We start from the raw sequence: 12739 nt of genomic DNA, 5'->3' as shown, positions 1-12739 counted from the left end.
TGGCTATATGTGACTATATGTGACTATATGTGACTATATGTAACAATATGTGGCTATATGTGGCTATATGTGACTATATGTAACAATATGTGGCTATAAGTGACTATATGTGACTATATGTGACTATATGTGACTATATGTAACTATATGTAACTATATGTGACTATATGTGACTCTATGTGACTATATGTGACTATATGTAACAATATGTGGCTATATGTGACTATATGTGACTATATGTGACTATATGTAACTATATGTGACTATATGTGACTATATGTGGCTATATGTAACTATATGTGACTATATGTAACAATATGTGGCTATATGTGGCTATATGTGACTATATGTGGCTATATGTGACTATATGTAACTATATGTGGCTATATGTGACTATATGTAACTATATGTGACTATATGTGGCTATATGTGACTATATGTGACTATATGTGACTATATGTAACTATATGTAACTATATGTGGCTATATGTGACTATATGTGACTATATGTGACTATATGTGACTATATGTAACTATATGTGACTATATGTGACTATATGTGGCTATATGTAACTATATGTGACTATATGTGACTATATGTGGCTATATGTAACTAAATGTAACTATATGTGACTATATGTAACTATATGTGGCTATATGTGGCTATATGTGACTATATGTGACTATATGTGACTATATGTAACTATATGTGACTATATGCAACTATATGCGGCTATATGTAACTATATGTGACTATATGTAACAATATGTGGCTATATGTGGCTATATGTGACTATATGTGACTATATGTGGCTATATGTGGCTATATGTGACTATATGTGACTATATGTAACTATATGTAACTATATGTGACTATATGTGACATTGGAGCCACAGCATGGATTCCCATAGATAACAATAGGACGTGGACTCCACCTTATAATGCTCCAGCACCAATAGAAGCTGCTGAATAGAGGGTCAGTGGCCCTTTAAGGTCTTATGTAAATAGGCGGCCGTTGTGAGACTTACGCTTCCTCTCGTAGTTCTTCTCGTTGCTGGATCGGGTCTCACTCTGCTGCTTCTCTTTCTCAATTTGTTCCTGAAAATACAAGAAATTGTAGATAAAGAAAATGTAATATTATTATTATTATTATTATTATTATTATTATTATTATTATTATTATTATTATCCCATCATCACAGCCAAGAGCTGCAAACACTTCATCTCCCACAATGCACAACAGCAGAGGTGTCTGTACACACTGGTAAGGTAACCATACATATAAGAGAGCCATCTGTCTCAAGGGCTCCTCCCCCTCCTCTGCCCTTCCCCCTCTCCCCCTCCACACCCCTCGGCCCCTCCCCCCTCTCCACACCCCTGTACACCCTACTTGTGTACACAGCCTGATATTACACACTAGTTGTATACACAGCCTGATATTACACACTAGTTGTATACACAGCCTGATATTACACACTAGTTGTATACACAGCCTGATATTACACACTAGTTGTGTATACAGCAGGATATTACACACTAGTTGTATACACAGCCTGATATTACACACTAGTTGTATACACAGCCGGATATTACACACTAGTTGTATACACAGTCTGATATTACATACTAGTTGTATACACAGCCTGATATTACACACTAGTTGTATACAAAGCCGGATATTACACACTAGTTGTATACACAGTCTGATATTACACACTAGTTGTATACACAGCCTGATATTACACACTAGTTGTATACACAGCCTGATATTACACACTAGTTGTATACACAGCAGGATATTACATACTAGTTGTATACACAGCCTGATATTACACACTAGTTGTATACACAGCCTGATATTACACACTAGTTGTATACACAGCCGGATATTACACACTAGTTGTATACACAGCCGGATATTACACACTAGTTGTATACACAGCCTGATATTACATACTAGTTGTATACACAGCCTGATATTACACACTAGTTGTATACACAGCCGGATATTACACACTAGTTGTGTACACAGCAGGATATTACATACTAGTTGTATACACAGCAGGATATTACATACTAGTTGTATACACAGCCTGATATTACACCCTAGTTGTATACACAGCCTGATATTACACAGTAGTTGTATACACAGCCGGATATTACACACTAGTTGTATACACAGCCTGATATTACACACTAGTTGTATACACAGCCTGATATTACACACTAGTTGTATACACAGTCTGATATTACACACTAGTTGTATACACAGTCTGATATTACATACTAGTTGTATACACAGCCTGATATTACATACTAGTTGTATACACAGCCTGATATTACATACTAGTTGTATACACAGTCTGATATTACACACTAGTTGTATACACAGCAGGATATTACATACTAGTTGTATACACAGCCTGATATTACACACTAGTTGTATACACAGTCTGATATTACATACTAGTTGTATACACAGCCTGATATTACACACTAGTTATATACACTGCCTGATATTACACACTAGTTGTATACACAGCCTGATATTACACACTAGTTGTATACACAGCCTGATATTACACACTAGTTGTATACACAGCCGGATATTACACACTAGTTGTATACACAGCAGGATATTACATACTAGTTGTATACACAGCCTGATATTACACACTAGTTGTGTACACAGCCTGATATTACACACTAGTTGTATACACAGCCTGATATTACACACTAGTTGTGTACACAGCCTGATATTACACACTAGTTGTGTACACAGCCTGATATTACACACTAGTTGTATACACAGCAGGATATTACATACTAGTTGTATACACAGCCTGATATTACACACTAGTTGTATACACAGCCTGATATTACACACTAGTTGTGTACACAGCCTGATATTACACACTAGTTGTATACACAGCCTGATATTACACACTAGTTGTATACACAGCCTGATATTACACACTAGTTGTATACACAGCAGGATATTACACACTAGTTGTATACACAGCCTGATATTACATACTAGTTGTATACACAGCCTGATATTACACACTAGTTGTATACACAGCAGGATATTACATACTAGTTGTATACACAGCCTGATATTACACACTAGTTGTATACACAGTCTGATATTACATACTAGTTGTATACACAGCCTGATATTACACACTAGTTATATACACTGCCTGATATTACACACTAGTTGTATACACAGCCTGATATTACACACTAGTTGTATACACAGCCTGATATTACACACTAGTTGTATACACAGCCGGATATTACACACTAGTTGTATACACAGCAGGATATTACATACTAGTTGTATACACAGCCTGATATTACACACTAGTTGTGTACACAGCCTGATATTACACACTAGTTGTATACACAGCCTGATATTACACACTAGTTGTGTACACAGCCTGATATTACACACTAGTTGTGTACACAGCCTGATATTACACACTAGTTGTGTACACAGGTGACACAGGAGACGTCGGGTCGCTCTTCTTTCTCACCATCTCCAGCAGTAAATGTTCCTCTCGCTCCTTCTCCTGGTCCAGCAAATCCTTTTCAAAGAAACGTTTCTGGTACTAGAAAGAGAAGACGTGTAAAGTGGTGTCAGTGCCACAGGGTGGTCGGGTGTGTGGTTAGAGTGGGCACAGTGTATGGGTGACAGGGTGAGGGTGGGGTGGTGTGTGGTTAGAGTGGGCACAGTGTATGGGTGACAGGGTGAGGGTGGTCGGGTGTGTGGTTAGAGTGGGCACAGTGTATGGGTGACAGGGTGAGGGTGGTCGGGTGTGTGGTTAGAGTGGGCACTGTGTATGGGTGACAGGGTGAGGGCGGGGTGGTGTGTGGTTAGAGTGGGCACAGTGTATGGGTGACAGGGTGAGGGTGGTCGGGTGTGTGGTTAGAGTGGGCACAGTGTATGGGTGACAGGGTGAGGGTGGTCGGGTGTGTGGTTAGAGTGGGCACAGTGTATGGGTGACAGGGTGAGGGTGGTCGGGTGTGTGGTTAGAGTGGGCACTGTGTATGGGTGACAGGGTGAGGGCGGGGTGGTGTGTGGTTAGAGTGGGCACAGTGTATGGGTGACAGGGTGAGGGTGGTCGGGTGTGTGGTTAGAGTGGGCACAGTGTATGGGTGACAGGGTGAGGGTGGTCGGGTGTGTGGTTAGAGTGGGCACAGTGTATGGGTGACAGGGTGAGGGTGGTCGGGTGTGTGGTTAGAGTGGGCACAGTGTATGGGTGACAGGGTGAGGGTGGTCGGGTGTGTGGTTAGAGTGGGCACAGTGTATGGGTGACAGGGTGAGGGTGGTCGGGTGTGTGGTTAGAGTGGGCACAGTGTATGGGTGACAGAATGAGGGCGGGGTGGTGTGTGGTTAGAGTGGGCACAGTGTATGGGTGACAGAATGAGGGTGGTCGGGTGTGTGGTTAGAGTGGGCACAGTGTATGGGTGACAGGGTGAGGGTGGGGTGGTGTGTGGTTAGAGTGGGCACAGTGTATGGGTGACAGGGAGAGGGTGGTCGGGTGTGTGGTTAGAGTTGGCACTGTGTATGGGTGACAGGGTGAGGGTGGTCAGGTGTGTGGTTAGAGTGGGCACAGTGTATGGGTGACAGGGTGAGGGTGGTCGGGTGTGTGGTTAGAGTTGGCACTGTGTATGGGTGACAGGGTGAGGGCGGGGTGGTGTGTGGTTAGAGTGGGCACAGTGTATGGGTGACAGGGTGAGGGCGGGGTGGTGTGTGGTTAGAGTGGGCACTGTGTATGGGTGACAGGGTGAGGGTGGTCGGGTGTGTGGTTAGAGTGGGCACAGTGTATGGGTGACAGGGTGAGGGCGGGGTGGTGTGTGGTTAGAGTGGGCACAGTGTATGGGTGACAGGGTGAGGGCGGGGTGGTGTGTGGTTAGAGTGGGCACAGTGTATGGGTGACAGGGTGAGGGTGGTCAGGTGTGTGGTTAGAGTGGGCACAGTGTATGGGTGACAGGGTGAGGGTGGTCAGGTGTGTGGTTAGAGTGGGCACAGTGTATGGGTGACAGGGTGAGGGTGGTCGGGTGTGTGGTTAGAGTGGGCACAGTGTATGGGTGACAGGGAGAGGGTGGTCGGGTGTGTGGTTAGAGTTGGCACTGTGTATGGGTGACAGGGTGAGGGTGGTCAGGTGTGTGGTTAGAGTGGGCACAGTGTATGGGTGACAGGGTGAGGGTGGTCGGGTGTGTGGTTAGAGTTGGCACTGTGTATGGGTGACAGGGTGAGGGCGGGGTGGTGTGTGGTTAGAGTGGGCACAGTGTATGGGTGACAGGGTGAGGGCGGGGTGGTGTGTGGTTAGAGTGGGCACTGTGTATGGGTGACAGGGTGAGGGTGGTCGGGTGTGTGGTTAGAGTGGGCACAGTGTATGGGTGACAGGGTGAGGGCGGGGTGGTGTGTGGTTAGAGTGGGCACAGTGTATGGGTGACAGGGTGAGGGCGGGGTGGTGTGTGGTTAGAGTGGGCACAGTGTATGGGTGACAGGGTGAAGGTGGGGTGGTGTGTGGTTAGAGTGGGCACAGTGTATGGGTGACAGGGTGAGGGTGGTCAGGTGTGTGGTTAGAGTGGGCACAGTGTATGGGTGACAGGGTGAGGGTGGTCAGGTGTGTGGTTAGAGTGGGCACAGTGTATGGGTGACAGGGTGAGGGTGGTCAGGTGTGTGGTTAGAGTGGGCACAGTGTATGGGTGACGGTGAGGGCGGGGTGGTGTGTGGTTAGAGTGGGCACAGTGTATGGGTGACAGGGAGAGGGTGGTCGGGTGTGTGGTTAGAGTTGGCACTGTGTATGGGTGACAGGGTGAGGGTGGTCAGGTGTGTGGTTAGAGTGGGCACAGTGTATGGGTGACAGGGTGAGGGTGGTCGGGTGTGTGGTTAGAGTTGGCACTGTGTATGGGTGACAGGGTGAGGGCGGGGTGATGTGTGGTTAGAGTGGGCACTGTGTATGGGTGACAGGGTGAGGGTGGTCGGGTGTGTGGTTAGAGTGGGCACAGTGTATGGGTGACAGGGTGAGGGCGGGGTGGTGTGTGGTTAGAGTGGGCACAGTGTATGGGTGACAGGGTGAGGGCGGGGTGGTGTGTGGTTAGAGTGGGCACTGTGTATGGGTGACAGGGTGAGGGTGGTCGGGTGTGTGGTTAGAGTGGGCACAGTGTATGGGTGACAGGGTGAGGGCGGGGTGGTGTGTGGTTAGAGTGGGCACAGTGTATGGGTGACAGGGTGAAGGTGGGGTGGTGTGTGGTTAGAGTGGGCACAGTGTATGGGTGACAGGGTGAAGGTGGGGTGGTGTGTGGTTAGAGTGGGCACAGTGTATGGGTGACAGGGTGAGGGTGGTCGGGTGTGTGGTTAGAGTGGGCACAGTGTATGGGTGACGGTGAGGGCGGGGTGGTGTGTGGTTAGAGTGGGCACAGTGTATGGGTGACAGGGTGAGGGTGTTCGGGTGTGTGGTTAGAGTGGGCACAGTGTATGGGTGACAGGGTGAGGGCGGGGTGGTGTGTGGTTAGAGTGGGCACAGTGTATGGGTGACAGGGTGAGGGTGGTCAGGTGTGTGGTTAGAGTGGGCACAGTGTATGGGTGACAGGGTGAGGGTGGTCGGGTGTGTGGTTAGAGTGGGCACAGTGTATGGGTGACAGTAGAGGGCGGGGTGGTGTGTGGTTAGAGTGGGCACAGTGTATGGGTGACGGTGAGGGTGGTCGGGTGTGTGGTTAGAGTGGGCACAGTGTATGGGTGACGGTGAGGGTGGTCGGGTGTGTGGTTAGAGTGGGCACTGTGTATGGGTGACAGAACGAGGGCGGGGTGGTGTGTGGTTAGAGTGGGCACAGTGTATGGGTGACAGGGTGAGGGTGGTCGGGTGTGTGGTTAGAGTGGGCACAGTATGGGTGACAGAATGAGGGTGGGGTGGTGTGTGGTTAGAGTGGGCACAGTGTATGGGTGACAGGGTGAGGGTGGTCAGGTGTGTGGTTAGAGTTGGCACTGTGTATGGGTGACAGGGGGAGGGCGGGGTGGTGTGTGGTTAGAGTGGGCACAGTATGGGTGACAGGGTGAGGGTGGTCGGGTGTGTGGTTAGAGTGGGCACAGTGTATGGGTGACAGGGTGAGGGTGGGGTGGTGTGTGGTTAGAGTGGGCACAGTGTATGGGTGACAGGGTGAGGGCGGGGTGGTGTGTGGTTAGAGTGGGCACAGTGTATGGGTGACAGGGTGAGGGTGGTCAGGTGTGTGGTTAGAGTGGGCACAGTGTATGGGTGACAGGGTGAGGGTGGTCAGGTGTGTGGTTAGAGTGGGCACAGTGTATGGGTGACAGGGTGAGGGCGGGGTGGTGTGTGGTTAGAGTGGGCACAGTGTATGGGTGACAGGGTGAGGGCGGGGTGGTGTGTGGTTAGAGTGGGCACAGTGTATGGGTGACAGGGTGAGGGTGGTCAGGTGTGTGGTTAGAGTGGGCACAGTGTATGGGTGACAGGGTGAGGGCGGGGTGGTGTGTGGTTAGAGTGGGCACAGTGTATGGGTGACAGGGTGAGGGCGGGGTGGTGTGTGGTTAGAGTGGGCACAGTGTATGGGTGACAGGGTGAGGGCGGGGTGGTGTGTGGTTAGAGTGGGCACAGTGTATGGGTGACAGGGTGAGGGTGGTCAGGTGTGTGGTTAGAGTGGGCACAGTGTATGGGTGACAGGGTGAGGGTGGTCAGGTGTGTGGTTAGAGTTGGCACTGTGTATGGGTGACAGGGTGAGGGTGGTCAGGTATGTGGTTAGAGTGGGCACAGTGTATGGGTGACAGGGTGAGGGCGAGGTGGTGTGTGGTTAGAGTGGGCACAGTGTATGGGTGACAGGGTGAGGGCGGGGTGGTGTGTGGTTAGAGTGGGCACAGTGTATGGGTGACAGGGTGAGGGCGGGGTGGTGTGTGGTTAGAGTGGGCACTGTGTATGGGTGACAGGGTGAGGGTGGTCAGGTGTGTGGTTAGAGTGGGCACAGTGTATGGGTGACAGGGTGAGGGTGGTCAGGTGTGTGGTTAGAGTGGGCACAGTGTATGGGTGACAGAATGAGGGTGGTCAGGTGTGTGGTTAGAGTGGGCACAGTGTATGGGTGACGGTGAGGGCGGGGTGGTGTGTGGTTAGAGTGGGCACAGTGTATGGGTGACAGGGTGAGGGTGGTCGGGTGTGTGGTTAGAGTGGGCACAGTATGGGTGACAGAATGAGGGTGGGGTGGTGTGTGGTTAGAGTGGGCACAGTGTATGGGTGACAGGGTGAGGGTGGTCAGGTGTGTGGTTAGAGTTGGCACTGTGTATGGGTGACAGGGGGAGGGCGGGGTGGTGTGTGGTTAGAGTGGGCACAGTATGGGTGACAGGGTGAGGGTGGTCGGGTGTGTGGTTAGAGTGGGCACAGTGTATGGGTGACAGGGTGAGGGTGGGGTGGTGTGTGGTTAGAGTGGGCACAGTGTATGGGTGACAGGGTGAGGGTGGTCGGGTGTGTGGTTAGAGTGGGCACAGTGTATGGGTGACAGGGTGAGGGCGGGGTGGTGTGTGGTTAGAGTGGGCACTGTGTATGGGTGACAGAATGAGGGTGGTCAGGTGTGTGGTTAGAGTGGGCACTGTGTATGGGTGACAGGGTGAGGGCGGGGTGGTGTGTGGTTAGAGTGGGCACAGTGTATGGGTGACAGGGTGAGGGCGGGGTGGTGTGTGGTTAGAGTGGGCACAGTGTATGGGTGACAGGGTGAGGGCGGGGTGGTGTGTGGTTAGAGTTGGCACTGTGTATGGGTGACAGGGTGAGGGTGGGGTGGTGTGTGGTTAGAGTGGGCACAGTGTATGGGTGACAGGGTGAGGGCGGGGTGGTGTGTGGTTAGAGTGGGCACAGTGTATGGGTGACAGGGTGAGGGCGGGGTGGTGTGTGGTTAGAGTGGGCACAGTGTATGGGTGACAGGGTGAGGGTGGGGTGGTGTGTGGTTAGAGTGGGCACAGTGTATGGGTGACAGGGTGAGGGTGGTCAGGTGTGTGGTTAGAGTGGGCACAGTGTATGGGTGACAGGGTGAGGGTGGTCAGGTGTGTGGTTAGAGTGGGCACAGTGTATGGGTGACAGGGTGAGGGTGGGGTGGTGTGTGGTTAGAGTGGGCACAGTGTATGGGTGAAAGGGTGAGGGTGGTCAGGTGTGTGGTTAGAGTGGGCACAGTGTATGGGTGACAGGGTGAGGGTGGTCAGGTGTGTGGTTAGAGTTGGCACTGTGTATGGGTGACAGGGTGAGGGTGGTCAGGTGTGTGGTTAGAGTGGGCACAGTGTATGGGTGACAGGGTGAGGGTGGTCAGGTGTGTGGTTAGAGTGGGCACAGTGTATGGTGACAGGGTGAGGGTGGTCAGGTGTGTGGTTAGAGTTGGCACTGTGTATGGGTGACAGGGTGAGGGTGGGGTGGTGTGTGGTTAGAGTGGGCACAGTGTATGGGTGACAGGGTGAGGGCGGGGTGGTGTGTGGTTAGAGTGGGCACAGTGTATGGGTGACAGGGTGAGGGTGGTCGGGTGTGTGGTTAGAGTGGGCACAGTGTATGGGTGACAGGGTGAGGGCGGGGTGGTGTGTGGTTAGAGTGGGCACAGTGTATGGGTGACAGGGTGAGGGTGGGGTGGTGTGTGGTTAGAGTGGGCACAGTGTATGGGTGACAGGGTGAGGGTGGGGTGGTGTGTGGTTAGAGTGGGCACAGTGTATGGGTGACAGGGTGAGGGCGGGGTGGTGTGTGGTTAGAGTGGGCACAGTGTATGGGTGACAGGGTGAGGGTGGTCGGGTGTGTGGTTAGAGTGGGCACAGTGTATGGGTGACAGGGTGAGGGCGGGGTGGTGTGTGGTTAGAGTGGGCACAGTGTATGGGTGACAGGGTGAGGGCGGGGTGGTCGGCATGTACTCACTGCATCCATAGGCATATCCATCCGATCCAACTCCATCACAGTCTGCAAAAGAAAAACACCCGGGTAACATAGAGCTCTTCCCAGCAGGGGGCGCTCAGTCGCACAGCGATGAATGTAAAGCTCTCTGATACACTGTGACGCCCCCGCATCCACCACACACAATAAACGTGTCCGATCACTGGCCGACAAGGGCTGCACAACCACTCATCATACATATGGACAAGCCCTCGAAGGGCTGTATCATCTGTGGCCGTGTCCCCCCGGCTGTCACTCACCCTCTTCACCACGGCCAGCACGTCCTTGTCCTTCTCCTGACACAGCAGTTTCCTGACACACAGTTCCAGCTGCTGCAGTAAGTGTTTGTCCGCCGGCATCTTCAGAGATGACTTCAGCTTTGGCAACATGTGACAGACCTTCATCCTGCGGACGAGAACACGCACATACAGAACGCGGCTGCTAGGGCCCTATGCTGTTACAGAAGATCCCTATGCTATTATAGCAGATCCCTGTGCTATTACAGCAAATCTCTACATTGTTACAGCAGATCCCTAAATTGTTACTGCAGATCCCTACATTGTTACTGCAGATCCCGACATTGTTACAGCAGATCCCTACATTGTTACAGCAGATTCATGCATTGTTACATTAGATCCCTACATTGTTACAGCAGATCCATGCATTGTTACTGTAGATCCCTACATTGTTACAGCAGAACCCTGCATTGTTACAGCAGATCCATGCATTGTTACAGCAGATCCCTACGTTGCTACATCAGATCCCTAAGTTGCTACATCAGATCCCTACGTTGCTACATCAGATCCCTACGTTGCTACATCAGAGCCCTATGTTGTTAGAGCAGACCACTATATGGTGAATGAGACCACAGACTTATAGGAAAAGTGTCCGGTCCATCCCAGTATAGCTATGCGGTACAAAGTGGGTGGGGCTACAGTGTGATTGACAGCTCTGCTCTCAGGTCCTGTAATGGGAGAGCATGACCCTAGGAGGGCTGAGATGCCGCCTCACCTGACATTGGCCACTGGGTCACCCGTCAGCTCCAGGACAGAGAGGTAAAAGTATTTGCAGAAGAAGGACTTGGAGAAGAACTCCATGATGTAGTCACACGTGTCCAGGAACCGCTGTCTGTTCCAGTAGCTTTTTCCTTGGCCGAGTTCTGGAATATAAGAGGTGAGGTGATCTATGAGGCAGGGAAGACATGATGTGGTCTATAGGACACGGCCCGGAGCTTACGTTCCACCAGCTTCTGGATGATTTCGTGCCTTTGTTCTTGCTTGCGGTTGTAGCGCAAAAATATGCAGAGGGTGCGACTGGCCGCCTTCTGGACCGGTAAGACATTCTGGAAGGAAGAGACAAGATCGGTCATCAGAGACATACGCAATATCCTCCCCTACCATATACCGACCCCACGGCGGCCTCCATATTAACAATCACTTATCAGCGCCTTCTCTCGTGGCTTTACTGGTGTATAGATGCTCTATGCAGAATGCCTCTTTATTACAGCCCCGATATCAGACCAACGACCACAATGCAAAACGGACACAGATCTCTGTGGAAAAACATGACCGGTCAGATGGATCCAGATCTCTATAGAGAAACATGGCCAGACAGATGGATCCAAATCTCTATAGAGAAACATGGCCGGACAGATGGATCCAGATCTCTATAGAGAAACATGGCTGGTCAGATGGATCCAGATCTCTATAGAGAAACATGGATGGTCAGATGGACCCAGAATTCTATAGAGAAACATGGCCGGACAGATGGATCCAAATCTCTATAGAGAAACATGGCCGGACAGATGGATCCAGATCTATATAGAGAAACATGGCTGGTCAGATGGATCCAGATCTCTATAGAGAAACATGGATGGTCAGATGGATCCAGATCTCTGTGGGGAAACATGGCCGGTCAGATGGACCCAGATCTCTATAGAGAAACATGGCCGGTCAGATGGATCCAGATCTCTATAGGGAAACATGGCCGGACAGATGGATCCAGATCTCTGTGAAGAAACATGGCCGGTCAGATGGATCCAGATCTCTATAGAGAAACATGGCCAGTCAGATGGATCCAGATCTCTGTGGAGAAACATGGCCGGTCAGATAGATCCAGATGTCTATAGAGAAACATGGCCAGTCAGATTGACCCAGATCTCTATAGAGAAACATGGCCAGTCAGATGGATGCAGATCTCTGTGGAGAAACATGGTCGGTCAGATGGACCCAGATCTCTATAGAGAAACATGGCTGGTCAGATGGATCCAGATCTCTATAAAGAAACATGGTCGGTCAGATGAATCCAGATAACTATAGAGAAACATGGCCGGTCAGATGGATAGAGAACTCTGTGGGGAAACATGGCCGGTCAGATGGATCCAGATCTCTATAGAGGAACACGGCCGGTCAGATGGATCCAGATCTCTATAGAGGAACATGGTCGGTCAGATGGACCCAGATCTCTATAGAGGAACATGGTCGGTCAGATGGACCCAGATCTCTATAGTGAAACATGGCCGAACAGATGGATCCAGATCTCTGTGGAGAAACATGGCCGGTCAGATGGATCCAGATCTCTGTGGAGAAACATGGCCGGTCAGATGGATCCAGATCTCTATAGAGAAACATGGCCGGTCAGATGGATCCAGATCACTGTGAAGAAACAAGGCCGGTCAGATGGATCCAGATCTCTATAGAGAAACATGGCTGGTCAGATGGATCCAGATCTCTATAAAGAAACATGGCCGGTCAGATGGATCCAGATCTCTGTGAAGAAACATGGCCGGTCAGATGGATCCAGATCTCTATAGAGAAACATGGCC

At 50.4% G+C, this 12739-nt stretch overlaps 1 protein-coding gene across 3 annotated transcripts in view; it reads right to left on the bottom strand.

The window, feature by feature from the left end:
- The window catches only part of PPP4R4 (protein phosphatase 4 regulatory subunit 4), a 134625-nt gene that overhangs the window by 12052 nt on the left and 109834 nt on the right, over positions 1–12739 (bottom strand). For all 3 annotated transcript variants that reach the window (XM_069951114.1, XM_069951116.1, XM_069951115.1), the window contains 6 exons: positions 11152–11257; positions 10927–11074; positions 10176–10320; positions 9901–9942; positions 3541–3615; positions 1030–1099 (listed from right to left, as the gene is read on the bottom strand). In XM_069951114.1, coding sequence (XP_069807215.1) covers positions 1030–1099; positions 3541–3615; positions 9901–9942; positions 10176–10320; positions 10927–11074; positions 11152–11257 — 586 coding nt within the window. The remainder of the gene's footprint in view (positions 1–1029; positions 1100–3540; positions 3616–9900; positions 9943–10175; positions 10321–10926; positions 11075–11151; positions 11258–12739) is intronic.

The sequence above is a fragment of the Dendropsophus ebraccatus genome, chromosome 13 (genome assembly GCF_027789765.1).
Source record: "Dendropsophus ebraccatus isolate aDenEbr1 chromosome 13, aDenEbr1.pat, whole genome shotgun sequence".
NCBI lineage: Eukaryota > Metazoa > Chordata > Amphibia > Anura > Hylidae > Dendropsophus > Dendropsophus ebraccatus.
Note: the sequence above shows the minus strand (reverse complement) of the source record. Positions and strands in the feature narration are given on the sequence as shown.